Below are 27,281 nucleotides of genomic sequence, written 5' to 3'. Positions count from 1 at the left end.
GCTCATTCGCTGCTGGAATACAGATTATTCTTCGGGGTTTAATGGCCCTGTTCATACACTCCTGGAAATTGAAATAAGAACACCGTGAATTCATTGTCCCAGGAAGGGGAAACTTTATTGACACATTCCTGAGGTCAGATACATCACATGATCACACTGACAGAACCACAGGCACATAGACACAGGCAACAGAGCATGCACAATGTCGACACTAGTACAGTGTATATCCACCTTTCGCAGCAATGCAGGCTGCTATTCTCCCATGGAGACGATCGTAGAGATGCTGGATGTAGTCCTGTGGAACGGCTTGCCATGCCATTTCCACCTGGCGCCTCAGTTGGACCAGCGTTCGTGCTGGACGTGCAGACCGCGTGAGACGACGCTTCATCCAGTCCCAAACATGCTCAATGGGGGACAGATCCGGAGATCTTGCTGGCCGGGTAGTTGACTTACACCTTCTAGAGCACGTTGGGTGGCACGGGATACATGCGGACGTGCATTGTCCTGTTGGAACAGCAAGTTCCCTTGCCGGTCTAGGAATGGTAGAACGATGGGTTCGATGACGGTTTGGATGTACCGTGCACTATTCAGTGTCCCCTCGACGATCACCAGTGGTGTACGGCCGTTGTAGGAGATCGCCCCCCACACCATGATGCCGGGTGTTGGCCCTGTGTGCCTCGGTCGTATGCAGTCCTGATTGTGGCGCTCACCTGCACGGCGCCAAACACGCATACGACCATCATTGGCACCAAGGCAGAAGCGACTCTCATCGCTGAAGACAACACGTCTCCATTCGTCCCTCCATTCACGCCTGTCGCGACACCACTGGAGGCGGGCTGCACGATGTTGGGGCGTGAGCGGAAGACGGCCTAACGGTGTGCGGGACCGTAGCCCAGCTTCATGGAGACGGTTGCGAATGGTCCTCGCCGATACCCCAGGAGCAACAGTGTCCCTAATTTGCTGGGAAGTGGCGGTGCGGTCCCCTACGGCACTGCGTAGGATCCTACGGTCTTGGCGTGCATCCGTGCGTCGCTGCGGTCCGGTCCCAGGTCGACGGGCACGTGCATCTTCCGCCGACCACTGGCGACAACATCGATGTACTGTGGAGACCTCACGCCCCACGTGTTGAGCAATTCGGCGGTACGTCCACCCGGCCCCCCGCATGCCCACTATACGCCCTCGCTCAAAGTCCGTCAACTGCCCATACGGTTCACGTCCACGCTGTCGCGGCATGCTACCAGTGTTAAAGACTGTGATGGAACTCCGTATGCCACGGCAAACTGGCTGACACTGACGGCGGCGGTGCACAAATGCTGCGCAGCTAGCGCCATTCGACGGCCAACACCGCGGTTCCTGGTGTGTCAACTGTGCCGTGCGTGTGATCATTGCTTGTACAGCCCTCTCGCAGTGTCCGGAGCAAGTATGGTGGGTCTGACACACCGGTGTCAATGTGTTCTTTTTTTCCATTTCCAGGAGTGTACATATCGATAAAACGAACATCGCATTAGACTAATTTGGGACGCTCTACTGACTGGGCGTGTAAAATTCCACTTTAAAGATTACTGTTTTAATAACGGGGAACAAATCGACGCTTTCCAGCAACAATGAGAATCGCGTGAAAGACGTGATGAACAGACGGGTTTGAGTTGGTTACAGATATACAATTCACAAACAAAATTGAAAATATGCTCCGAAAAACCACAGAAAATGCCCTTGACGATTCTTAAGAGCGACGCCCTTTATATTCCCAGTTTGTGCTTCCTGTGCTGCACTACCATGTCTTATTCAACAGAACTAAACACTTCACGGGGGTGTACCTCAAATAGTCCGCCCTGAATTTGACCAGTGAAGGAAAAACATTAAAATTATTATTTTCTAAGTGAGGGTGTAGTTTTAGAGAACGGAGTTTATACTGACAACGATGCATAGCTTAAAATTCCGTGTTCTCACAAAGCAGTTCTCTGACAGCTCCGTGGTCGATGTGCGCAGATTCGATGCCTGGTTGTCCCCTCCCTGTGCGATAGCGAACTATCCGTTAATGTAAATGGGCAAAACATGCTCAACATACACCAGAGAAGTACTGTTTGAACACACCACGTACAAAAATGTCGCTGCGACTTCAAAGGACATTACATGTTGTAGTGGTACGAACATATTTATACTTCGATACCACTAATATGGAATAGCGAAAAGAGTGAGAGGAATGTACATTTTTACAGCGGGCGGGAAAAAATGTAAATACCAAAAACGAGGCATATTACCTTGTCTAATACGGCGTGGGAAAACCGTTGGCACTCAAAACAGCTTTTGGTCGCCGCGGAATAGAAAAATACAGGTGCTATATAGTTTTCAGCGGACTCTTGTACCATATTTCCTCCAAAGTAGCGCCAGATGTAGGTCACAATGATGGAAGTGGACAGCGATCATGTACACTTTTCTCCAAAGTGTACCAGAAAGGCTCAATAATATTGCGAGCAGTTCACCGTAGTGACCAGGGGAGAAGCGAAAATTCATCCTCATGCTCACAAAACTTTTCCTGAACGATGCAAACAATGTGAACAGTGGCCTTGTCATCTTGGTATGCAGCATCGCCATTCGGTAACAATTATTGTACCATGGGTGTCTGGTTGGTTGGTTCTGAGAAGAACCGTTGTGAAGTAATTTCGCGTTCATGTTTAAGCCAGGAGATCTGTAGATGCTGAATACTGTGCCCCAGTGTGGCTCAATAGCACACATGTGAGAAAAATTGACGTGGAGCTAAATGCAGCAATGAGGACAATAACAGGCTGCATAAAATCTATTCCTCTATACTGGTTACCACCTCTAAGCAACATTGCGCTAACAGGCCTCCGAAGACAGAACGCCACCCTCAAGGAATACAAAAAATTACTTAAAATGCCCGAGCTTCCAATGCACTCTGACGTTCTTGCACTCCGAATGAACCGGTTAAAATCTAGGCAGCCATCTGTCCTACTGGCAGAACCACTACAGGCAGCTACTTTCAGTATCAACAAAAAGTGGACTATTGCCCATGAGGAAAATCAGACCCTCCAAAGACCTGACACAAGACTAGCCGGTATGGAACTAACGCGACGTGCCTAGAAAACAAGTAATCGGATCCGCACAGGCCACGGCATCTGTGCTGAAAACCTCTACCGATGGGGAAGGGCTTCATCCTCTCAGTGTGACTGTCGAAATGAACACCAAACGATCCATCACATTATAACAAGCTGTAGGAGAAGAGCCTGCCATGGGAACTTGGAAGATTTCTTTGAAGTGACAGAGGCAGCCCTTGACTGGATCGGCAAATTAGATATTAATTTATAGTCGTTGAGCGAGTAAGTTTAAGGATGTTGAGACGGGAACATCTGACCTGCGTGACAAACAAAAGAGTTGGGCGTCCTGTGACAGCAACTACCGAGTTTCAGAAGCAACATGTTGACAGTTTGATTCAGGACGATCGTCGTATCACTCAGAGAGAAATTGCAAGCTCAATCCGCATTTCACAAGAATGTATGGATCACATTATTGCTTTGCTTGGCTATCGGAAGGTCTGCGCCATCACAGCAGAACTTCAAAGACCGCATCTCACCACCGTACGTCATACTCCATACAGTCCAGATTTAGCACCGTCTGACTTCCATCTGTTCCCGATAATAAAAGACGATCTGCGGGAACATCATTATGCTTCTGATGAAGACGTTGAGAGAACCGTGAGACTGTGGTTGCAGAAACAGTGTCGACTTCTTCCGTGACGGCTTCAAAAAACTTGTTAACCGTTGGCAGAAACGTATCCAATTGGCTGGTGATTATGTGGAAAACTGAATATTGGTAATTAAAGAACACGTTTTAAGGATTGTTTCTGCGTTTGATTTATTAAAATTTTCCCATCCAAAAACAATTAACGAAGGTGGAGGCATTACTTTTCATTCAATCCTCGTACATAAGTGCTGGCAGCAGAGGTCATGAGAATGTACGATCGCAAAAAGACTAGGTTCTGGACGGACGCGTTGCATTACCGAGAGGAAAGATCGTCGTTTTCGGCATGTCGCTCTTGCGCATCGTATTGCATATGCAGCAGCAATTTGAGCAACAGTTGGCACCACAGTGACACAATAAATGTTAGAAACTGATTACTTCAAGGACAACTCCGAGCCAGACGCCCTGTAGCGTGCATTCAACTGACACCAAACCACCGCCATTTGCGATTTCAGTGGTGTCAAGCGGGAGTTCATTGGAGGGCAGGATGGAGGTCTGTTGTGTTTACTGATGAAAGCTGGTTCTGCCTCGGTACCAGTGATGGCTGTGTGTTGCTTAGACGGAGGCCAGCTGAGAAGCAGCACACAAACTGTTTGTTTGTTAGACATACTGGACCTACAGTCCGCCCCCGGTAGCTGAGTGGTCAGCGCGACAGACTGTCAATCCTAAGGGCCTGGGTTCGATTCCCGCCTGGGTCGGAGATTTTCTCCGCTCAGGGACTGGGTGTTGGCCGCGCGGGATTAGCCGAGCTGTCTTAGGCGCTGCAGTCATGGACTGTGCAGCTGGTCCCGGCGGAGGTTCGAGTCCTCCCTCGGGCATGGGTGTGTGTGTTTGTTTAGGATAATTTCGATTAAGTAGTGTGTAAGCTTAGGGACTGATGGCCTCAGCAGTTAAGTCCCATAAGATTTCACACATATTTGAACTCGGTGTTGTGTTGTCCTAATAATCATCATTTCATCCCCGCGGTCTGCCCGACGGGAGGCCCTCGTCACACGCCATTATTATACTGGACCTACATCTCAAGTTATGGTCTGGGGTGTGATTTCGTGTGAGAGCAAGAGCACTCACGTCAGTCTGGATATTCAACCTGTTGCGCTTCCATTTATGAACAGCTTTCCAGGGGGTGTTTTCCAACAGGATAACGTTCGACCATATACTAGTGTTGTAACCCGACATGCTCTACATGCTGTCGACACGTTGCCTTGGCCTGCTCCATCACCAGATCTGTCTCCAGTCGAGCTCATATGCGACATCATCGGACGACAGCACCTGTGTCATCCACAAACAGCATTAACTGTCCCTGTATTGACCGACCGAGAGCAACAGGCGTGGAACTCAGTTCCGCAAACTGACATCAGGTCCCTGTACAACACAGTGCATGCACGACAGCATGCTTGCACTCGACATTCTGACGGTTGCATCGATTATTAATTTAGCACCACATCACATTTACAGTGTCTATGACCTTACAATGTTTGCTACTTAAACATGTTACCTAGACAAATGTATTTTCGAAATTGTGTTATGGTTCAAATGGCTCTGAGCACTATGGGACTCAGCCGGCCTGAGTGGCCGAGCGGTTCTGGCGCTTCAGTCTGGAACCGCGCGACCGCTACGGTCGCAGGTTCGAATCCTGCCTCGAGCATGGATGTGTGTGATGTCCTTATGTTAGTTAGATTAAAGTAGTTCTAAGTTCTAGGGGACTGACGACCTCAGATGTTAAGTCCCATAGTGCTCAGAGCCATTTCAACCACTATGGGACTCAACTTCTGAGGTCATGAGTCCCCTAGAACTTAGAACTACTTAAACGTAACTAACCTAAGGACATCAGACACATCCATGACCGAGGAAGGATTCGAACCTGCGTCCGTAGCGGTCGCGCGGCACCAGACTGTAGCGCCTAGTACCGCTCGACTACCCCAGCCGGCGAAATTGAGTTACTCTACGTTAATTATATTTTGATGTTACGATTTTTTCTCAAACAATGTACGTGTCATGCGGGACACCTCTGGGGCAGCCTTCGTATCTCATCTGGTTCAGATATATTTTGTCGTTGGTGGCACCAACCTCGAGGCACAGGTTCAGCAATCGGGGTGCTTACGTTACGTGAGTACTTGGTGAAGTAAGAGTATCCATAGCTACAGGCAGTGCCCGCCACATAGATGCCACCTACACAAGTAGTAATAATAATAATAATAATAATAATCGGGGTGGTGGGATTTGGCGATCGGTGGCTGGCCCTCGGCGAGGTAATGGCACATCGATTGGAGTGCGGAGGGGCCGCCCGGCTGGGCCTAATGGCCCGCCTCCTGGGCCGCATTGTCGCCGCCGTCGCCTCCTGATAGGTCCCGCCCCCGCGACCTCTTCCTCGCGTAATCGCGGCGTCGTCATTAACGGCGAAGGCGGCGCGCCTCGGCCCGCCGGCTAACGATCGCGGCGATGTCGTTAAAATGAGACGCATGGGCTCCCCGGTAGCTCGTTTGGCCCGCGGCGCGGCCACTCGAGGGAAAACATCCGCCCGCTCGCCGGTAATTGAAAAGCTTAGGAGGAGCACGGCGCCGCCTTTGTGGTGCGTCCGCGCTGTCTCCGGCAGGTGGCGAGCCAGCCGCCACAAAGCTGAGCAAGCGCCGCACCTGTCCGTCCGTGGGGGTCACTCCCCCTCTCTGCACTCCCGTGTCAACAGTTCAGGGGGCTAACGGTGAGATTTCACAAGCACGCGAGGATGGCCGATGTATAAGGCCAGAGGCGACCTGGGTAGGTTGATGAGGATGTGCGCATCTGAAGAGATTTGTACACTACCCGACAAAAAAGTAAAGCGCCCAAAAGAGGAGAAGGAAACAGAATGAAATTTTACGAGTTGAGAGGATGTATGATGTTTTTTCGATGATAACAGAATCTAGTCAGCTTCAAAAAGAGCTTGGGAGCAGATTATGTTCGAGTATGATGACTTTTCTGGAGACTAGAAATCTACTCTGTAGGAATCAGCATGGGTTTCGAAAAAGACGATCGTGTAAAACCCAGCTCGCGCTATTCGTCCACGAGACTCAGAGGGCCATAGACACGGGTTCCCAGGTAGATGCCATGTTTCTTGACTTCCGCAAGGCGTTCGATACAGTTCCCCACAGTCGTTTAATGAATACAGTAAGAGCATGTGGACTATCAGACCAATTGTGTGATTGGATTGAAGAGTTCCTAGATAACAAAACGCAGCATGTCATTCTCAATGGAGAGAAGTCTTCCAATGTAAGAGTGATTTCAGGTGTGCCGCAGGGGAGTGTCGTAGGACCGTTGCTATTCAAAATATACATAAATGACCTTGTGGATGACATCGGTAGTTCACTGAGGCTTTTTTCGGATGATGCTGTGGTATATCGAGAGGTTGTAACAATGGAAAATTGTACTGAAATGCAGGAGGATCTGCAACGAATTGACGCATGGTGAAGGGAATGGCTATTGAATCTCAATGTAGACAAGTGTAATGTGCTGCGAATACATAGAAAGAAAGATCCTTTATCATTTAGCTACAATATAGCAGGTCAGCAACGGGAAGCAGTTAATTCCATAAACTATCTCGGAGTAGGAGTGATTTAAAATGGAATGATCATTTAAAGTTGATAGTTGGTCGTCGGTAAAGCAGATGCCAGACTGAGATAGAGAAGATCCAACGGAGAGCAGCGCGCTTCGTTACAGGATCATTTAGTAATCGCGAAAGCGTTACGGAGATGATAGACAAACTCCAGTGGAAGGCTCTGCAAGAGAGACGCTCAGTATCTCGGTACGGGCTTTTGTTGAAGTTTCGAGAACATACCTTCACCGAGGAGTCAAGCAGAATATTGCTACCTCCTACGTATATCTCGCGAAGAGACCATGAGGATAAAATCAGAGAGATTAGAGCCCACACAGAAGCATACCGACAATCCTTCTTTCCACGAACAATACGAGACTGGAATAGAAGGGAGAACCGATAGAGGTACTCAGGGTACCCTCCGCCATACACCGTCAGGTGGCTTGCGGAGTATGGATGTAGATGTAGATATAGATTCCACTTCTCTGTACGACGTCGTACCACCTGAATGCACGCTCTCATTCGACTGAGAAAGGTGTCATAAACTCCTATCTACTGTAACAAGCTGGTCATAACTGTTGTAACTGGTCCTAGATGTCCTGGATAATGGCACTGTGACAGGATTGAGGTCCAAACTGGTCCCACACAAATCCTATTGGGAACAAATATGGGGGGGGGGTGTTTTTAACCTCTGGAGTATCTCAGCATTACGCTGCCAGTTCACAGAGACGTGTGCCACGTCTGGACGAGTGTTGTTCTGTTGAAAAATGCCACTGCAATACTATCGCATGAGAGATAACACGGAGTGTGTGGTATGCCCATGACATACTGTTGTTACGTCAGATTTACCCCAATCACTACCAGCCGTGACCTGGATCAATATATCCGATGGCTCACCACACTTGATGCCAGGAGTAACGCTGCTGTGCCCCTCTATACGTTGGAACACTAGAACCTGTCCTCACGTCCACCCCCCTCCACCCCCACACCCCCGTCCTCCTCTTCCCGGTACTCGTGGATGATGGTTATCAGTGGTAGTGCAGAACTGTGGTTTATCGCAGAGTAAAGTGTATTCCAGCTATCAGCAGTCCATGCTTTCCGATCATGGCACCGTTTATGTTGCGGTGTTAATGACAGCCTGCTTATAGGGAGGCAGTTCCAATGGTCCGGGATCACAGAGAATACTACAAGGAGTCCATTTGTTTTCGGATGGCAGGCGCAGATATGAAGAAGTTACAATATGCTTGGTGCACAATACGGCTATCCTCCCATGTGGCGTTAAGACATGGTCAACCAGAACCTTGATAACAAGTTCCCATGCAGTCCAACATCGGGGCTAGCTGTGGTGGCCGTGCGGTTCTAGGCGCTTCAGGCCGGAACCGCGTCACTGCTACGGTCGCAGGTTCGAATTCTGCCTCGGGAATGGATGTGTGTGGTGTCCTTAGGTTGGTTAGGTTTAAGTAGTTCTAAGTTCTAGGGGACTGATGACCTCAGATGTTGAGTCCCATATGCTCAGAGCCAACATCGGGACAGTGTCACATCTGAACGCCACACAAATCTGAAAATTACACCATTCGACCAGCTAGCCAAATGGATTCCCACAATGAGGCCCCTAACAGACTATGCCATGTGCTGATAACGCTACCTTACACTATTACGTGGCATCTCTGTGTCCTTCAAAGTGATCATTCAGCATCTGATGCTCTCCTATCCCCTTATGCACACTACTAGACCTGGTAACAACGCTAAACACGACCAACTCTAATACACTCTGGTGGCCGTTCCACCTGTCACAGAGAATTGCAACTCTCATCATTTACATACCTGCCTATGATGTGTACGTGTATGGAGTTACACTGATATCTGACCATGTCTTCTGGGTACTTCACATTTTTGGGTTGTTGTTGTGTTGTGGTCTTCAGTCCTGAGACTGGTACATGCAGCTCTCCGTGCTACTCTATCCTGTGCAACTTCTTCATCTCCCAGTACCTACTGCAGCATACATCCTTCTGAATCTGCTTAGTGTATTCATCTCTTGGTCTCCCTCTACGATTTTTACCGTCCACGCTGCCCTCCAATACTAAATTGGTGATGTCTCAGAACATGTCCTACCAACCGATCCCTTCTTCTAGTCAAGTTAGGCAGTCTAAATGAAAAAGTTTATTATGAAGTAACACACAAAGGAGGTGCAACGTAGGGAATACAGATGGACGCAGTCAGTTCGTCTGTGAGGCCAGTAGCCAGTTGTGGTGGGCCGTGAAATGAAGTTAATTTTTATTTTGGAACAAAGTTCGAGAAAAGTATGTAGGAAATGTCTTTGTTAGCCGGAAGCCGGGGCCAGAGAGAGTGAGCTTGTGGCTTGGAGCCGACGATCTTCGGTAGTGGTCAGCCGTTATCTCTCGATTTTCTCCCGCCCTTCCTAGTGACTAACCACAATGGGTGCAAAATGGGCAGGTTGTCGGTAAATCAGGTTCCACAGGAACAAACAACGTCTATTGAAGTAACAGTCCTATACAAAGCACAGCCCAAATACACTCCTGGAAATTGAAATAAGAACACCGTGAATTCATTGTCCCAGGAAGGGGAAACTTTATTGACACATTCCTGGGGTCAGATACATCACATGATCACACTGACAGAACCACAGGCATATAGACACAGGCAACAGAGAATGCACAATGTCGGCACTAGTACAGTCTATATCCACCTTTCGCAGCAATGCAGGCTGCTATTCTCCCATGGAGACGATCGTAGAGATGCTGGATGTAATCCTGTGGAACGGCTTGCCATGCCATTTCCACCTGGCGCCTCAGTTGGACCAGCGTTCGTGCTGGACGTGCAGACCGCGTGAGACGACGCTTCATCCAGTCCCAAACATGCTCAATGGGGGACAGATCCGGAGATCTTGCTGGCCAGGGTAGTTGACTTACACCTTCTAGAGCACGTTGGGTGGCACGGGATACATGCGGACGTGCATTGTCCTGTTGGAACAGCAAGTTCCCTTGCCGGTCTAGGAATGGTAGAACGATGGGTTCGATGACGGTTTGGATGTACCGTGCACTATTCAGTGTCCCCTCGACGATCACCAGTGGTGTACGGCCAGTGTAGGAGATCGCTCCCCACACCATGATGCCGGGTGTTGGCCCTGTGTGCCTCGGTCGTATGCAGTGCTGATTGTGGCGCTCACCTGCACGGCGCCAAACACGCATACGACCATCATTGGCACCAAGGCAGAAGCGACTCTCGTCGCTGAAGACGACACGTCTCCATTCGTCCCTCCATTCACGTCTGTCGCGACGCCACTGGAGGCGGGCTGCACGATGTTGGGGCGTGAGCGGAAGACGGCCTAACGGTGTGCGGGACCGTAGCCCAGCTTCATGGAGACGGTTGCGAATGGTCCTCGCCGATACCCCAGGAGCAACAGTGTCCCTAATTTGCTGGGAAGTGGCGGTGCGGTCCCCTACGGCACTGCGTAGGATCCTACAGTCTTGGCGTGCATCCGTAAGTCGCTGCGGTCCGGTCCCAGGTCGACGGGCACGTGCACCTTCCGCCGACCACTGGCGACAACATCGATGTACTGTGGAGACCTCACGCCCCACGTGTTGAGCAATTCGGCGGTACGTCCACCCGGCCTCCCGCATGTCCACTATACGCCCTCGCTCAAAGTCCGTCAACTGCACATACGGTTCACGTCCACGCTGTCGCGGCATGCTACCAGTGTTAAAGACTGCGATGGAGCTCCGTATGCCACGGCAAACTGGCTGACACTGACGGCGGCGGTGCACAAATGCTGCGCAGCTAGCGCCATTCGACGGCCAACACCGCGGTTCCTGGTGTGTCCGCTGTGCCGTGCGTGTGATCATTGCTTGTACAGCCCTCTCGCAGTGTCCGGAGCAAGTATGGTGGGTCTGACACACCGGTGTCAATGTGTTCTTTTTTCCATTTCCAGGAGTGTACTTGAACATTACAGGAAAATATTAAAATGAATAATTCGAAATGACAGTCTGGCTAGGCAATCTACATACCAGAATTGAAAAACTGAGAAAGGATGAAACCAAGTGAAAATTCTCCGCAGCAGTGAACGCTGGACTAAATAAAAGTTCCGCAGAAGGGGAACAGAGAATGCAATATTCAGCTTGAATCGTAACAAATTTTAGAGGCTCATGACTGGCCACTTTAGGTATATGGAGACTGCTTCACAGCCAACCATGAGTGAAGAAATGGCAAAGCAGTTACGTGGCTGTGCGAAGTCAGGTTTGTCAGAGCTGATGTTCAAGCAGAAGAGCTTATTGACTACATAAATAATTTTCTGAAAAAGCGTTAACTCAATATTACTCACCTGGATGTGAAATGGGTCACTGTATAGAAGAAAGAACGGAATAATTTTTCGTATAGGCTTCACAACGTTTGAGTTATCTGTGCGTTTTCTAATCAATTACGTGTACCTTTCGAGACGCACCTTATGTTTGATACAACGCGACATCCTCTCCGTTGGTATGTAAACTACTTCAAAAATGTTTTACATCGCCTTCATAACTTAGATTTCTGCACACGATTTTACTCACCGTATTCGATACGGCAGTAGTTCTTGTGTGAGAAGTGTTTCGATTTACTATTCATAGATAGATTTGTAACCTTGTATTATAGCCTCCACTTGAGCTATACAGCTAAAGTATATTTTCCAATATTAGCTTCGATTTCTTCATAATACATTTTTTATTTTTATGTGGTACTGCGTATCGTGGTCTCCACTAAGCTCTAGAGCTATTTTTACATTATTCAATTCGGTTTCTTTAAGACTGATTGATAAGTTCTTCTTTTAAGATATACTAGTGAAAAGTTCCGAACTACGTATCTCGGTCTCCACTAGAACTGTGTTACTACTGTATTTTCCGTTAACAGTCAAAATTTGTTTCTGATAAATATTCTTCTTGTCTAACCCTTTTATGATTAGCTACTGACAAGTACATATATTCGCCACTGCGTATCGCAATCTACGCTTGAGCTATATAGATAAAGTGCATATTTCGATACTAGCCAAAATTTATTTGTGATAAATATTTCTTTTTAATTCGTTCAGAGCATCGAAATGCTCTTTACAGCTGTAGAACTTGTTTTTCCAATGCTCGATTCGTTTTTTTCCCAAGAAATGTTACTCTTATTTATAAATGACTGGTCATTATCGTAATGCAAACTATATTTTGCTCATGTAGCACATTGTAACAAAAACAGTTTTTTATGTTTATTTTTCAGTATCGCAATTTCCTCTTTATCCAGGGAATATGCTTTCGATCAGTGGTTACCATCATGAAGGTAGTTACCGCATGAGAGACAAAACAAAATTTTCTGGGGGGTGAAAACAAAGCGGTTCCATTGTGTTTCTGTCGCGAAACTAAATTATTTTTGAAGCTATTGCTTTTATCACTATTTCATAAGACTGTAATACTTATTTCCCGTGTTACCAACAACTAATTCTCTTTCAAGTATTGGCATTGACATGTAACACAGTCTGGTGGAGATTATAGTTTGTGTAACGAATATATGAACAAAATGTTCCTCACATCTCAAACCCACCAAACATATACGTAACACATGGTTGAATACTTCTTAAAAATGGCTTCTTCGAGTTGTAGATAGTTCCCACGATGGAGCAGAATTGCTTTAGTATTCGCTTCACAACAGACAAACGAGCTAATTGGCAACGCAACACAGCAGTAACAACGTAGTGACTATTATGCTACTGTATGGCCTAGGCTGCATAATAATAATAACAATAATAATAATAATAATAATTAGTAGTAGTAGTAGTAGTAGTAGTAGTAGTAGTAGCAGTAAGCATTATTTTCTGTGAAGGAGTTTTTGGTAGCACTCACGATGCCATGAGAACTGCTTAATCATTCCAAGAGCAAAGGTTGCTTTTAAAAAATGCAGTAACAGCTGGCTCATTAGTTCGTGGTTTAATAAAACACCTACAAAAGTTAAATGATCATTTACTTTTCATCATTTTAAAAGTGAAAGTGTTCAAAGACAATTATTTTTCATTCCAAAGTTCAGTAAGGTGCTGATGTACAGGTTAATAAAGGGGGGAGAGAGTACCAGCCAATCAATACCTGATGACACTGGAGAATAATAATTATAGGAAGGTTGAAATCCACTGTCTTACGTCATAGACCCCTCTATTTCTGCCGTGATCAGGTTTGAAACCAACATTTAAATCACGTCACGGAGGGCTAAAAGCCAAGTGTTTTTCATTATGCACTATGTGAAATGGAGCCAACTGTTTTTTTTTTTTCGCACACATCTGAAATCAAGCACTGATTTTAACAGTCGAACGAATTCTTGTATTGCTACGGCTAACCTGATTTCTACGAAATTCCCGATGTTAATGGGATGGTTATCGTTTTTCCAGTTTGCCGGATGAAACGGTAACAAACTTTGTATTGTGACGCACTTTCTTTTCACGAGCGACAGAATTTCAGCTTTTCAGTGCCTGCATTTGTTGCATTGCGAGACATTTACTTCACTGCTCCCACACGAGTATCTTAGACGAAACTGGCCTTTATGTTTTATGTCTTTTGCTTAATCGAGTACAGATACCGAAACATTGTCAAGCTAATAATAATATGTTAAAAATGTTAATTACAGAGAAGATTTTTATAGTGAAATAGAATTTACCACTTTGTCGTCTCAGACTTCGTCATTCATTGAGTTTCAGATCTGAGGACCAACGTATTTTTTACGAGATATGATTCAATTGGTAATATGTAGACACAAATCAAAACTCTCAAATAGTAGACTATTGGCGTCTGCTGGGAAACGATATCACTCCACAGCTGTAAATTTACCGACTTTGTCTGGACAAATATGTTCGCAAGTTTATGTTTTTAAAGTAAATTTTCCTATGGAACGAAATATTACTTCCTTTCACATATATTTCGGTGCAGCCAAATGTTGCATAAGGTTTCACCAATGTAATACAAAGAACGTTGACTGGAAATACTGCAATCGCTACCAAAACTACAGTTCGGAAGTTTTGATACATTACATAAACGACGTACTAAATGGTAGGATTACCGATAGTACTGGTAAGGAAAAAAACATAAATGAATGTGTAACAGCGAAATTGGCAGCCGACGACTTTCCTTTTCTTTTTTTTTTTTGAACATAATTAGAACCGCACATTATTCAGTGTTAGTCCAATTGTGTATTTTATTTTCTTACAGAATATAAATAGCATTTTGTAAGTATAAGAATTATTTGATTGTGTAACTTCTACACTTCTATGTAACCAAAGCAGTTACTTTTGATGCAAATATAGTTTTCATGCGCAAACAAATATATGTAGTTATTGTTGTTATTTTGTTATCAGAACATTGATTATCATGATGAAAGGCAAGAGATTCCTGTTGCTACTAATAAATGCGAAAGTTGTTTACGAATTACAGAAACGTGTTCTATTTAAGTTCGATGAAGTGAAGCGATGTTTGATATATTTTTGTTTTGCGGGTTTTCTTTACTTACCTTTTTGTTCAGGAAATTGCGTTTCTTACTGCTATATGATAAATCTGTATTGTTTTATTTGTACTAAAACATCCCTCTGTTCCACGTTGCAAACCAACGATTTTGGAATAAAGCCTGAATTAAATATTGATAATTTCAGTTTCGCTATAAATACTTTTAAGTAGCATACAGAATGATAACTATGCACAAGTGTTTCGTAGGTTGCCCAGCCCTTTATACAGCGTGTTTCACGATTCAAGTAACACACTTACAGAGGTTGAAGAGGGAGCATAGTAGTTCAAGTTTTACATAAGAACCCATGTCCGGAAAACTCGTCCAACGACGCTACATAGCGTCAAAGTTATAGGCACCTCTAACTATATGTATATACAGGGTGATTCCATGAAGATGTTTCAAACTTTGAAGGAAGATGGAAACGGATAAATACGAGTATATTAAATTGAGGTCAGGGTCCCTGGTTGTGGAACGACCCAGTCGAAAGTCACAAGCGAAAAATACTGATACCTCTGACAGTGGAATACATGTACTGTTACTGTAGTTGCTAAGAATTTAGGGTAGGCAACTTTCAAAGGTGGTAGTATGGACTAAGACAAGAAGTAAGGTCTAATAACATGGGCTCTAAAATGGGTCTATTGAACGAGATAGATTTATTATTCTCCATCATCCTTGAAAGCTTGTAACATCGTCAAGGAATCACCCTGCATATATATAAAGGTGCCGGCGCCTGTAACTTTGATGCTCTGTAATCTCTAAGGTTCCTAGACATGTGATCCTGTGTAAAACTTGATCTACTAAGTCCCCTCTACAATCTCTAGACGTATAATATGAATTGTGAAACATCCTGTTTATGCTTCACTCAGTTTCTAAACGGTTCATCGCTTCCGGTTTATAGTGGAACCTAGTAAAACACTGCTCGGAAACACAAAAAAAAGATCGTTATAAAGTAAAGCCCGAATGGTATGCAACACACCTAATGTACACGTAAGACGGGCACGACCTTAACTGACCAAAGCTACTTGGAAAATTACCGTACTCTACTCTTACTTTGGTAGTCTACTGGCGTTTTACAACTCTGCAATGAAGGCACATTGGACAGTAATCCAGAAGCCCCTGATGCTGGCTTTAATATGAAGGCATTATGTTCGTTCTTTCTAGTTTTGAGCAGCTTATGCGCAAGCAGATGCTGTGGTAGCAGGTGAGACAGTGAGTTATTCTTCTCCCGGCAGGTGTGATCTCGGCGGGCGTGTCGGTGCCGGTGCAGATCCCCAGCCAGGGGCCGGACCTGACGTCCAACTACTGGCCGCGGATCCAGTGATCGCAGCTGTTCGGGTTCCCGCCGGCGCGCCTGCTGCTGCAGCCACCGGAGGACCCGCTGCCGCCGCCCCCGGGGCCCGCCACCGCCGCCGCCCCCGCCGCCTCCACCTCGACGGGCACGGGCGAGGACACGCCGCAGAGCTGCTCGCCGCAGTCCCCGCTGTCGCAGGCGCTGCGCGACGCCTCCTCGCTGGACGCGCTCAGCCTCGCAGCCGCCGCCGCTTCCGCACACCACCACCAGCAGCGCTGAGCGCGCCAGGATCGCACCACACGCACACGACATCGGGCACCACGAACCACAGCTTTCCTCCGCAACGCGTCTCCAAAAAAAAAAGAAAATGATAAAAAACGTTGGTCGCTAGACGCGGCGGGTCACCAGCACGGCCAAAGCAATCCGTGGGCGTCGTGATTCCTCGCTGCCTCGTCGTCTGAAAGTGAGACTCTTCCTCTCTTTTCGACAAAAGTCTATGAAAGAAACTGCAGAGGTGGGCGCTCTCACCACCAGTCAACTAGGCTTACAAAAAGCTATTACTACAGAACGAATGTGGGCAATAAAGATTGTTGTATTTCCACATCCTCCTCACCATCTGGTGCGTGTAATTTTCACTGAAGTGCTTCGATAAATTTGCAGTCAGCAGAAAGATTTGTAACTGGGCTTCTACATACGGACTGGAAGGAAAATGTGATTGCTGATAACTTGAACTTGCAAAGCTAGCACATTTTTCAACTTTCCCAGTAACTTTTTTTCCCCATTTCAGCATATTAAATATGACACATGAAGGACACATTCTTGTCCTTTTCTTTCAGTAACATTTTGCTTTGTTATATTGTTAAAGAACCACTAACTAATGCCAAAGAAGTGAATGTCACTATTTTGAGAAGCTAACTCACTGTTAAGAAGTCTTTTACTTTCCATAAAGTATAGAGAAAAGAACAATTACCGCGAAAGAAACAGTACCGAATAACTTCCCATTACACTTCCTTAACAGTAATACAGAGCAAAATAGTGCCCTTGTAGTCTGCAGACATGGTCAGTGGGTGCAGGTGGGGGGGAATTTACTTTTGTACTTCTATCTGTGCGACATCTGTCACAAAATTAAAAAGGCATACAGTCTTCTGTGACAGATTAAACATAATTAAACAATTTCTACACAAATAGTATTCATTATTATTTCCCACTGTGCAACACTTAACTGTTATAAATTGCAAAACTGGTGTCTTCAGCAGTGAAGAATATTCAACAGAAGAACAATTTGAACCGGATCACAGGGTACTTGTGAATGATAGCACTCACAGTAAATACAATGTAACCCACATACAACTGTTCTTTCAGCATTTGTTGGGTTAATACCAGCAAGAAATAAATTGTGCCAAAAAGTTTTGCACACAGAAATTTTAAAATTTTGAAACAGTGGTTTGAGTATCCTTAACAGTATTAATTTCATTTCTGTGCAGTGATGTACTGTATAGTCATTAATTTCGTAATTGTACAAATGCTTACACGAAAGTGTGTGTTAACTGTGTGCTCGGCAAATATATTAGGATGCAGTGTGTGATTAAAGTAGGCTTAATTTTAAGTGAGCATAAATCGAGAAAACTTGACGATAATAAAACAATCTGATTAAAGTGAAATAGGTAAATGCATACATTAAACTCATGTTCAGTCTTGGCAATTTGAATAAATTGTAAAGATAAGTATTATTTCAATGTTTAACTAAATAATTTCTGTAGAATCTTGACACGTTTCAACAGACATGGTACAGTTAGCCTACACACATCACAATATCACCTCTTTTTACTATGTGAAATGTAGGACAATATTGACCATTTAACTCACTACGGAATTTAAACCCATTATGAATTATATTACAATTCTGAAGAACTACAGAAACTCTGTGAAACTTTTGGGTCCAAACCACAAATATAGATAGTTCACTTGTACATAAAGTTTCTGAAAGGACTTTTTGTTTATTTTACATTCTGAAATATTGTTGAGGATTAATGTTAGCTTAACAAGGTTTTGTATGCAGTAATAGCTTCCACAAATTTCAAACTTCATGTTCAATGGCAACTGTGTTGGGAAAACTGTACCAAAAATATTTACTGGTAGTTTCTTGTAATACACTGACCCACCATATCCTGAACATATGGTGAACACAGAGATCTTACCTATCTGTACGGTGTTTTAATGTAGCAGGGAGGCTAAGATGAAAACAATACAAGCAAGACTACTGTATTTAAGAACCAATCATAAAGTAGTACACCTGTAATGAATTTCAGTTTGGGTTCTGCACCATGAATCTGAAAGGTGTGCCTTATGAAAAGTCAGAGAACTGGAAGTATAAATTTTCATCACTTGGTAGTTTTTAGATTAACAACATTCAATTCTCAACCCTCCTTGCTGCATTTATTTTCTGGTTCTCAAATTATTTAATTCATACAATAGATGTAAATGTTTAAATGTAAGAAAACATTTTTCTAGTTCCTAATGCAGTTTTGGTCAAAGTCCAGAAAGGTTTTAAACTGTTTTATTTAGGAACAGATTTTAAGAAATATGTTCAGTGACAACAATGTAACAATAATGAATGTCATGTATATTGACTTTGTTGCTGTGATTATATAATATTTAAATGGAGTAAGCAAAACATTGCATATCTGTCAGTGTGTAGATCTTATGTGGATAAAGTAATAAAAAAAGAATACAAATCTCAAACGACTTTTAATAAGTAAAACATATTGTACCAGAATGTGAAATGCTTTACCCATTTCCTCAGAAATTTGCATTATTAATATAGCTGGTTGTAATTCATCTTGAAGTAAAGGTTTTTAATTCACATGCAGTAAATAATTCCTATTGTCACATAACAGTGTGTTACGTACACTCATCAGCCTCTTACTCACGAATATTTATAAGAAAAAGCAGACTGTATTAATACACTGCACGTAGCCTAAATAAAAACAACTTTCATTGAGTCACACTTGTTTTCTCACCACAGTTTCTTCATATGGGCTATAGAGGTGAAAAGGTATGGAAAGAAGATGAAAAGTTAATCCACAGCTCCAGAATCAAACAAAGAAGCATTATAGACACAAAGTCACCACACTGTTTTCCCAGTTCCCAATACAGTACACTACCCATCAAGCAAAAAGTAATACAATTTCCATTGCACTTTTCCCAGTGTACTTGTAGCCCCATAATTTTTGTACCTCTTTTTGAACTGTTAACATTATTCTATATTAACATTTCAGACACATTGTGGCCATGTTTTGGAGCTTAAAAAATTTCATGAGAAAAGAGATCCACTACAATATAGAATGATGTGGACCACTACAGCTCAATTGTCAAACACACATTCCTCTTAAACAGCACACAGACAAATGTGTGTGGGGAGAGGGAGGAACATAGATTTTACAACTGGCATTTCAAGCCCTTTCCATGTCTGAATGGTTAAGTACTGACAAATTTGCAAATTCATTACCTGACCTGTTTCAAAATAACAAATAAAACATTGCATAAAAATGAATCAACACTTTAAGGTTACATAGCAATGTGTATTTTTCTTTTCTTTTCTTTTCACTGCATCATACTCCATATAATTTATGATAGGTAGCAAACAAATATGTAAGGATGGGTGGACTAATTGGTGTCACGGTGAAAAATATATTTGTATGAGACATGAAAGTCTAAAAAGTTTTATTCAACTGAATTTAAAAACATCAATAAAATGTATAATACATTGAACACAGTGATTGGTATAATTTAAATAAAATGTGTTAAAACAGCTAAAAATTTGTACACGAGAATAGCACCCACTTGTCTGACAGCTGGTAGCATATCTGTTAAAAAAAATTTGCGCACGCGCGCACTGACACACACACACACACACACACACACACACACACACACACACACACACACACCTGAAACAGTAGACCAATGGAATGGTATTGCTACATTCTCATAAGCTGTCAACACACACAACATAAGTTACAAACAGAAGAAAGCATCACCCACCACCCTTTAAAAGCATAGCAAATCCTACCATGAAATAAAACACTGAGGTTCAGTCATCACCACAGTGATATAGCTCTAATCATCACTACCATTCGCGTGCAGAGCAACCAACAGAAGCCAGCCAAAGTCTAGATCAGGGCCTGTGCCAGTCATGGCACTGTTTCTCTATTTTTCACAGATTGGCAATGGTGCTCCATGAAACACTTAGAAACACCACTGGCCCCAAACTATACTTTGACTACTGAAGCCATTTTTCACTCAAGCTCCTTTCAACGATTTGTGTCATACTTTGAATAAGTATTAATGCTGTCAACACACAGAAACAAAGATGATAATTAGAAATGTGGAGCATCAGTCTTCTCCATATCACAGTTTCCCAATAGGCAGAGAGATGCGAGGCATTTTTGGCAAAAATGTGAAGCGTTGCTCTGCAGATGCTGGGGTTTCTGGTACAGTACCATATGGGATACGAGCATCTATCATAAGCGGAGTCTGGCTAGAAAGTGTTCTATCTATTAGTCTTCCATAACGAGATCTGTATGGTGGTGGTGGGAATGGTGGTTTTCCTTTCTGTTGCCATATCTGTGCACAACTGCCAAGCACTGTCAATGAAATCCACACCGCAACAAGAATGATATCTGAAACATAGAATTCAAATACCAGAGCAGCAAATTTAATGACAATTTCTGTATGATAACGCATTAAAGCTAATAGCATTCCCTTAAAGTATTTCATGAATTACAGTTAATTCATGAAGAATTCAATGAGAGGTATGGTTACATTTATTCGAAATATAAAAAATTAATGCCACAAACCTAGACAGGAAACTATAATATAAGATGCACTAGAAGTTTAAAAGCAAGCTGAACAGCAGCAAAATGCAAAAACATACAGAATTCTTGAACCTGGGGTCCCTCAATTTAGGGGTAGAGGAGGCTGAACAGGTGAGGAAAGCATAAAAGAAAACTAAGTTGAGCTTTCAGACAGAACCACTGCACAAATAGGAATAAGTAAACAACAGCATAAATAATTAGTTCAATTGTCGCTGTCATCGTGATTTTCCGCCTGAAGACTGGTCCGGTGCAGCTCTCGTGTTAATCTGCCTGTGCAAGCCTTTTCATCTTTGCATAACTTCTGCAACCTACATCCCTTTGAACCTGCTTACTGTGTTCATCCTTTGGTCTCACTACACAATTATTATCCCCCCCCCCCCCCCTCCCATCGCCACTGATCAACACTTCCCTCCATTACCATATTGATGATTCCTTGATGTCTTAAGATAAGTCCTCTCAAGCGATAACTTCTTTTAGTCATGTAGTGCCATAAATTTATTTTTCCTCCAATTCGATTCAATATCTCTTCATAAGTTACTCAGTATCCACCCTTATAATATCCAGCATTCTTCTGTAGCACCACATTTCAAAAGCTCCTATTCCCCTCTCATCTTTGAACTGTTTATTGCTGATGTTTCACTTCCATACAGGACTACACATCAGGCAAATATTTCAGAAAAGATGACAAAAAATGGCAGTTATTAATTTGCTGTCTCTTGTCTGTTTTGTCCCTGACCCCCATTTATAATTAAAGCAGTTCTTATGTCACTATTATGTTATATCATAATCTATCTCCTTCTTTCTGGTTTAAAAGTACATCTAAATCTAAAAGCCTACACGTCAGTAATATTTCTGAAACTGCTTTAATGCAAACATAAAAATGTAGGAATGATCAGCAGAGTCATTTTTATTTATTGCTAAACAAATCTAAAAAAAAAAAAAAACTATGGCACAAAAGTGGATAATATGAATTTGCACAAGTCCCGAACAATTGATGCACATGAATAATCAGAAATAATAAGGGATCACCTTGATAATGGATTCTCTCTGGCAGTATGCATTATATACTGTTGAAGTATATAAAACAGAAAACAGTAGAAATTGTTTATATTTAATGATCTCCCATACACAATGGGCAAATGTAGGTACTTACCTCTAAACTGGAATGGAGGATTAATAACAGCAGCATTATAGCCACTAACTGTTGCTCTCCTTATCGTGTTCACCAATACATATTTTAGATTTGAGCCTATGTAATAATCAATGGGAATTATAGTGGCATATGCACCTAGTACTGCACAACTGATAATGTTACTCTTGCTCATTAGTGGCGGGCAGAGAAGTACCACAAGTACTACTAGCAACATTATACACACAAATGCAGCCCAGAAATTTGTATCACTCCTCAACACAGGGATGTCAGCTGCAAATAACAATTCATAAGATCATCTGATGCTCTCCACAACATAGTAATTCACAAACACTGAGGTTGTGATCTTACCCAGTGTTGCATACATTGAGGTAGATGCAATTAAAAATCCAAAAGTCATGGAAGGTAAAAGTATTGATATCAAAGGTACTCCACAGCAACGCCACAACAACAGCCACACTATTCCAAATAGCATACCCAATATCACAGAAACTGTCTCTAAAACTGAAAATAAAAGTTGCAAGTGAATTGAAATGCATTTAAAACATACTGACCTGCTGTCACAGTAATCTAATATTTACCTGGTGTACTGAGTGAATTCTGGAGTGTTAAAATTATGTAGGTCACAATTCCACCAGATAAAAATCCTGCCAGAAACAATCCTGTTCTAAAAAACCTGTGCCCAAAAAAGCATTGGAAGATACCCAGAAAGAAAGCTGTAGCACACAGAACTTTTGAGAACACCGTATCTGAAAAGAAAATTTAAGAGAAATTTAATAATAATTCATATAAGAATGACATCACTATTTCTGTTGGCATATAAGTAAAAAATCACTTACGTAATACTTCACAAGAGTCAATTGCTATTTCACCACTACATCCATATGTAATAGCAGGAACATAAGCAGAACCTGAGAAACCTGATGTAGCAATTGCCCCATATACTGTTCCAGTTCCACGATATGCATTGTAAGTCCGTCTCAACGAGGAGCCAATTAAACTTGGCTCAATCTGTAACATTGTTTCATTAATCTTTAAATACAGACTTAGTTTTATTTTAGTAATGGATATAACATCTTTCTTGAATTGGCATTAACAAAAGTTACTGTTTCTATCAAGCAAAATGTTGGTTTTGACTGTAGAAAGTACACTAACCACCAGGCCATGATCCTTTATACCTTGCACTGTCATCATGGCTCTCAGTGCTCTGAAGTATGTCTCTCTTGAAAAATCCATTTCTGGTAGATACATATGGTACATCAATACTTCAGATGGAGGTGAAAATTCACAACTGCTAGGCAGGGTTGACACTCCTGGTGGCTGGCCATCCACAATAATAACTGCCTCTGTCTCTGTTATTCTCAGATATGGTGCAATCTCCACACTGAACTCCATGTTACATCCCCCAGGTATTGGTGCTGTGAATACAAAATTTTAAATGCTGTACTTTACATATCAGAGTAAGAATTTCAACAGATTTATTTCAGAGACAAATGACTGACTTAGCATATTTTACATTATTTGTTGTCACTGTATGCCACGTTACACAGTGTGTAGAGGAAACTAGCTCCACACAGCATGCGATAATTTATTCCACAGTAATAATTGTAAGTGTGTCATTACTTCCATCCAAGTCTGAATACATATAATACAAATGAATGAATCAGAAATAATGGCCCGGTTTGTTTCATTAGCACAACAAATTAGCCTGCTGTCTACAAACGTCTGATAAGATAAAAATATGACAACAGAGAAAAAAATAAAAACTATACCAACCTTCATCGGCGTACGCCTGTGCTGCTACCATAATAGTAATGTTTCTCACAGGATTTGTGTTATGAACAAAGAACTGTGCAGGCAGTTGTCCTTTTATTTCTCGTATCAAGCCAATATTGCTTCCGTTCACATACGTATGGGGTGTAAGAACCTTATTGTACGACAGAACAATCTCATACTGATATGCGTGTGTTTGCAATAATAAAAATCCACCATCAGAAGGAATATTTGTGACATTTACTGCTATGATACTGGACGGTGCAATGTCTATAAACTGATCTACTATCGCTCCAGGTGAAGCAAGAATGTTGTAGTTAAGAAGAGAGAGGTTGATCGTGTCACCATCTGTAAATGAAAAACAGAAAGCATTGCTACAACTGCAATTTTGGGCTAATGTTTTACGCATGACACTCTTCAAAACTCCGGATTACAATATGCTGTGAAACTTTAACTCTTCTCGAGCGTCACATCTAAAAGCGGTCAACTCATGTACGTAAAATTCTACAGACAGGTTGCATGCTTAAGGTTAACGTTTACTAACCTTCTACAAATGTATTAATATCTGTTGTTTGAACGCTAACCGGCAAAAACACTGAACAAAACAGTACCGAAAGAATAAGCAAGGAATTGCGCTTGGACTTCATACACTGAATCAACATTAAATACGACATTCTCACTAGTTGGAATTACATTCTACGTCACGAAATGCAATCGTAATCAAAGTACGGTGACACTTTGTCGTTGCGTATTTGCCGGATAAACTGTCACATTATCGACACACGTACAGATATTTATACACCACTGTACTTCTCATTCCCTGTGTACACTTGCTAACACACGTTACGAAACTTTCTCCACGCCTCGCGTCGTCTGTTTTCTTACTCACTCACGCGACGCCGCTAGAGGCGCTCGTAGCGCTTCAACATGGCAGCGCTCGATCAATGAAGTTTTGTAATCTTGTAAATGTAGTGTCAGTTGTATATTTTCGAAGTTAATTCTGTGTCATGTGCGTGGTGGAAAAATAAATGGGACATGGGCAAGGATCAAGAGCTGTTGGAAGCAGCACGCAATGGGAACATCTCTGTGGTGGAGAAAATACTCAGTCAGAGAGCGAAAAGGAGCGGCCCATTGGCAAGGTGGGTATTTTAATATTAATTCATTTATTTCGTTAGTTATTGTTACCACACTGCATTAATTAATGATCCTAGAAACCGACAATTCCTTAATGCCATGGTAAGTTCGGTGTTTAGAACTATTATTGCTATAACTAACCACTTCTTACCGTAACGTCAGGAAACACGACATAAACCTGTTGTAAGTTTAGTAAACAAAGTTCGGAAACCCTTGTTAAGCATTAGGAAGCATTAAGTCTGGAGTGAGGGCACGTAGATCTTTTCATTTAGCGTAACCTGTCTGTTAATAAGTGTGTGTGTTTTTGGAGAGCCATCTCAGTTATTCAGACATCTCTTGAACTTTTTACGGTTCGATAGCGATTTTGTGATAATGTGTTGACAGTCTGCTTCGAAATTGCTGATTGTCGGCGTCGGTACATATTTACTGTCTATATATGTGGTAATTATGTAGTAGAGGCAATTATTAATTTTGTGCTGCAGTAAAAAAAAAGTTACATTTTAGTGGTAGGTTCTAGGATAGCAGAAGTCTGAGTAAAATGTTCCCAATAAACCACCTGCTTTTGCCTATCATCTATCGTCATGTCACATAGAGTATTAGCGAATACAGTAAATATGAAAGGAGACATTCTAAGAGTAAAATTGCCACGTTTAGGTATAAGGTGTAAAAGTTTTATTTTCCAGTATTATTATTGGTTATTCGCTGGTACACTCGTGCTCCCTTTCATTATTTTGTTTCCACATGCTACTGTGATACCTAGATTAGATTATCATAGTACAATATTTTTTTTCTAATGCGTCTTATTGGGGAGAGGTAACCAATTCTTAAGTCTTAAAGTATCAGAAATATGCGTGAAGTTGACATTACCGTTTTCAATTAACATTATCCTAAATTTCCATTGATTTGCGTCTAGTCAGCAACATACAAGGGAATTTATTTCATCACAGTTAGCGTACTATACTACCACGACAGTGAAGTGTCGGTAATCTCTCCGTAAAGTGACAAATGTAGGCGTTTTTGACGACATAGCAGGGCTGTTGTCATAAACACACACACAATTAATTTTAGGTTAGATGAGGTACAAATCAATCGTACACAGGAAATTTCTCTTGCATTCCTATCTAAGTTATCTCTAGTTTCATTATGTTTTCTGGCCACGGATCTTAATGTTTAGTACACTGTTTTTGCCAAGTAAACTGTTTCATGTTTTTGCTATACTGGAAGAAGATGAGAATAATGCTTGTGCAGGACTGTATAGTACTCTTTGGTACTACTTTGACCTAAATATTGGCAATGTAGCAATGAATTAATTTTTAAACTTTTCCTTAGATTAGTACTAGGGGATGCCGCGTTGAAGGGTGTGGCGCCAGGGTGGCTTATACTGATCGATAGATGCTGAGAAGCGAGGTCGACGCCCTTCACATATATGTGAAAATAAAATCTCTTCTAGTTCTTATAAAATTGGGCCGGGGATTGGCCAGTGAAGCTAATTTACACCTACAATTATCACTATGACTTGAACATAGGGAAACACACTTGACGCCTGTGCTACATTTGTTATTTTGGCATGTCAGCGACGGAGATCGAAATTAAGCATCTCGGCACATGTGGCGATCGTATCGACCACATTACTCATTTCTTAATACATTGAAGATTTTTTTGTGGTTGAATAGATACTAAGCGTGCCATTGCAGTAAACATATTACATAATAATTTCGAAAGATCCTTCTTATTGTTGTGATCAAAGGGGTCTTCATTCTCTTTAATTGCTCTAGTAGCAGATAAAGTCGATCAGGGCATGTTACGAAGGATTAATAAATAAACTCAAATATTGTGTCATTAGATTGCTACAGGGCTCTATGAAAATCTGTTTACAAGTCAGCTATCACCAGTGAATCTGCTAGAGCAATCGATACGTTATTTAGCAGTATACCGTGAGCTCGAGAAATATTATATAAATTTATTCCGATACGTTCTAATTAATTGCTAATGAAACTGTTAAAGTTTGATTGATATGGTGCTCCCTAAATATACACCACAGATGAAGGGAGTTGTTTTTACTCCAATATTTCATAATCATCTACGTATTTGACTTCCAATTGGAAAGCTCTATTTCTGATCAAGGAAAATAAATTGATTTTTATGTGTAACAATTACAATTAGATTTATTTTTCCATTAATTGTTAGATTACCTGCAACAGCCCTGTCAAAATATTA

At 42.4% G+C, this 27,281-nt stretch overlaps 3 protein-coding genes across 3 annotated transcripts in view; 2 read left to right on the top strand and 1 right to left on the bottom strand.

The window, feature by feature from the left end:
* LOC126094751 (paired box protein Pax-6) overlaps positions 1-16,176 on the top strand; it is a 244,643-nt gene extending 228,467 nt beyond the window's left edge. The window contains exon 8 of the mRNA XM_049909301.1: positions 16,072-16,176. Within this exon, the coding sequence (XP_049765258.1) occupies positions 16,072-16,160 (89 nt within the window). The 3' untranslated portion in view covers positions 16,161-16,176. The remainder of the gene's footprint in view (positions 1-16,071) is intronic.
* Positions 16,177-19,836: 3,660 nt separating this feature from the next.
* Positions 19,837-24,784, bottom strand: LOC126095295 (transmembrane 7 superfamily member 3-like). Its single transcript, XM_049910078.1, has 8 exons — positions 24,475-24,784; positions 23,934-24,278; positions 23,313-23,575; positions 22,997-23,168; positions 22,739-22,906; positions 22,509-22,661; positions 22,161-22,430; positions 19,837-20,812 (listed from the first exon to the last, which is right to left on the bottom strand). Exons 1-8 carry the CDS (start codon positions 24,602-24,604, stop codon positions 20,541-20,543), a joined length of 1,773 nt encoding a protein of 590 aa, XP_049766035.1. The 5' UTR covers positions 24,605-24,784; the 3' UTR covers positions 19,837-20,540.
* A 152-nt stretch (positions 24,785-24,936) lies between these two features.
* LOC126095556 (ankyrin repeat and SAM domain-containing protein 1A-like) overlaps positions 24,937-27,281 on the top strand; it is a 452,630-nt gene continuing 450,285 nt past the window's right edge. The window contains exon 1 of the mRNA XM_049910334.1: positions 24,937-25,069. Coding sequence (XP_049766291.1) covers positions 24,966-25,069 — 104 coding nt within the window. The 5' untranslated portion in view covers positions 24,937-24,965. The remainder of the gene's footprint in view (positions 25,070-27,281) is intronic.

Source organism: Schistocerca cancellata, chromosome 8, assembly GCF_023864275.1.
Source record: "Schistocerca cancellata isolate TAMUIC-IGC-003103 chromosome 8, iqSchCanc2.1, whole genome shotgun sequence".
Classification (NCBI taxonomy): Eukaryota; Metazoa; Arthropoda; class Insecta; order Orthoptera; family Acrididae; genus Schistocerca; species Schistocerca cancellata.
Note: the sequence above shows the minus strand (reverse complement) of the source record. Positions and strands in the feature narration are given on the sequence as shown.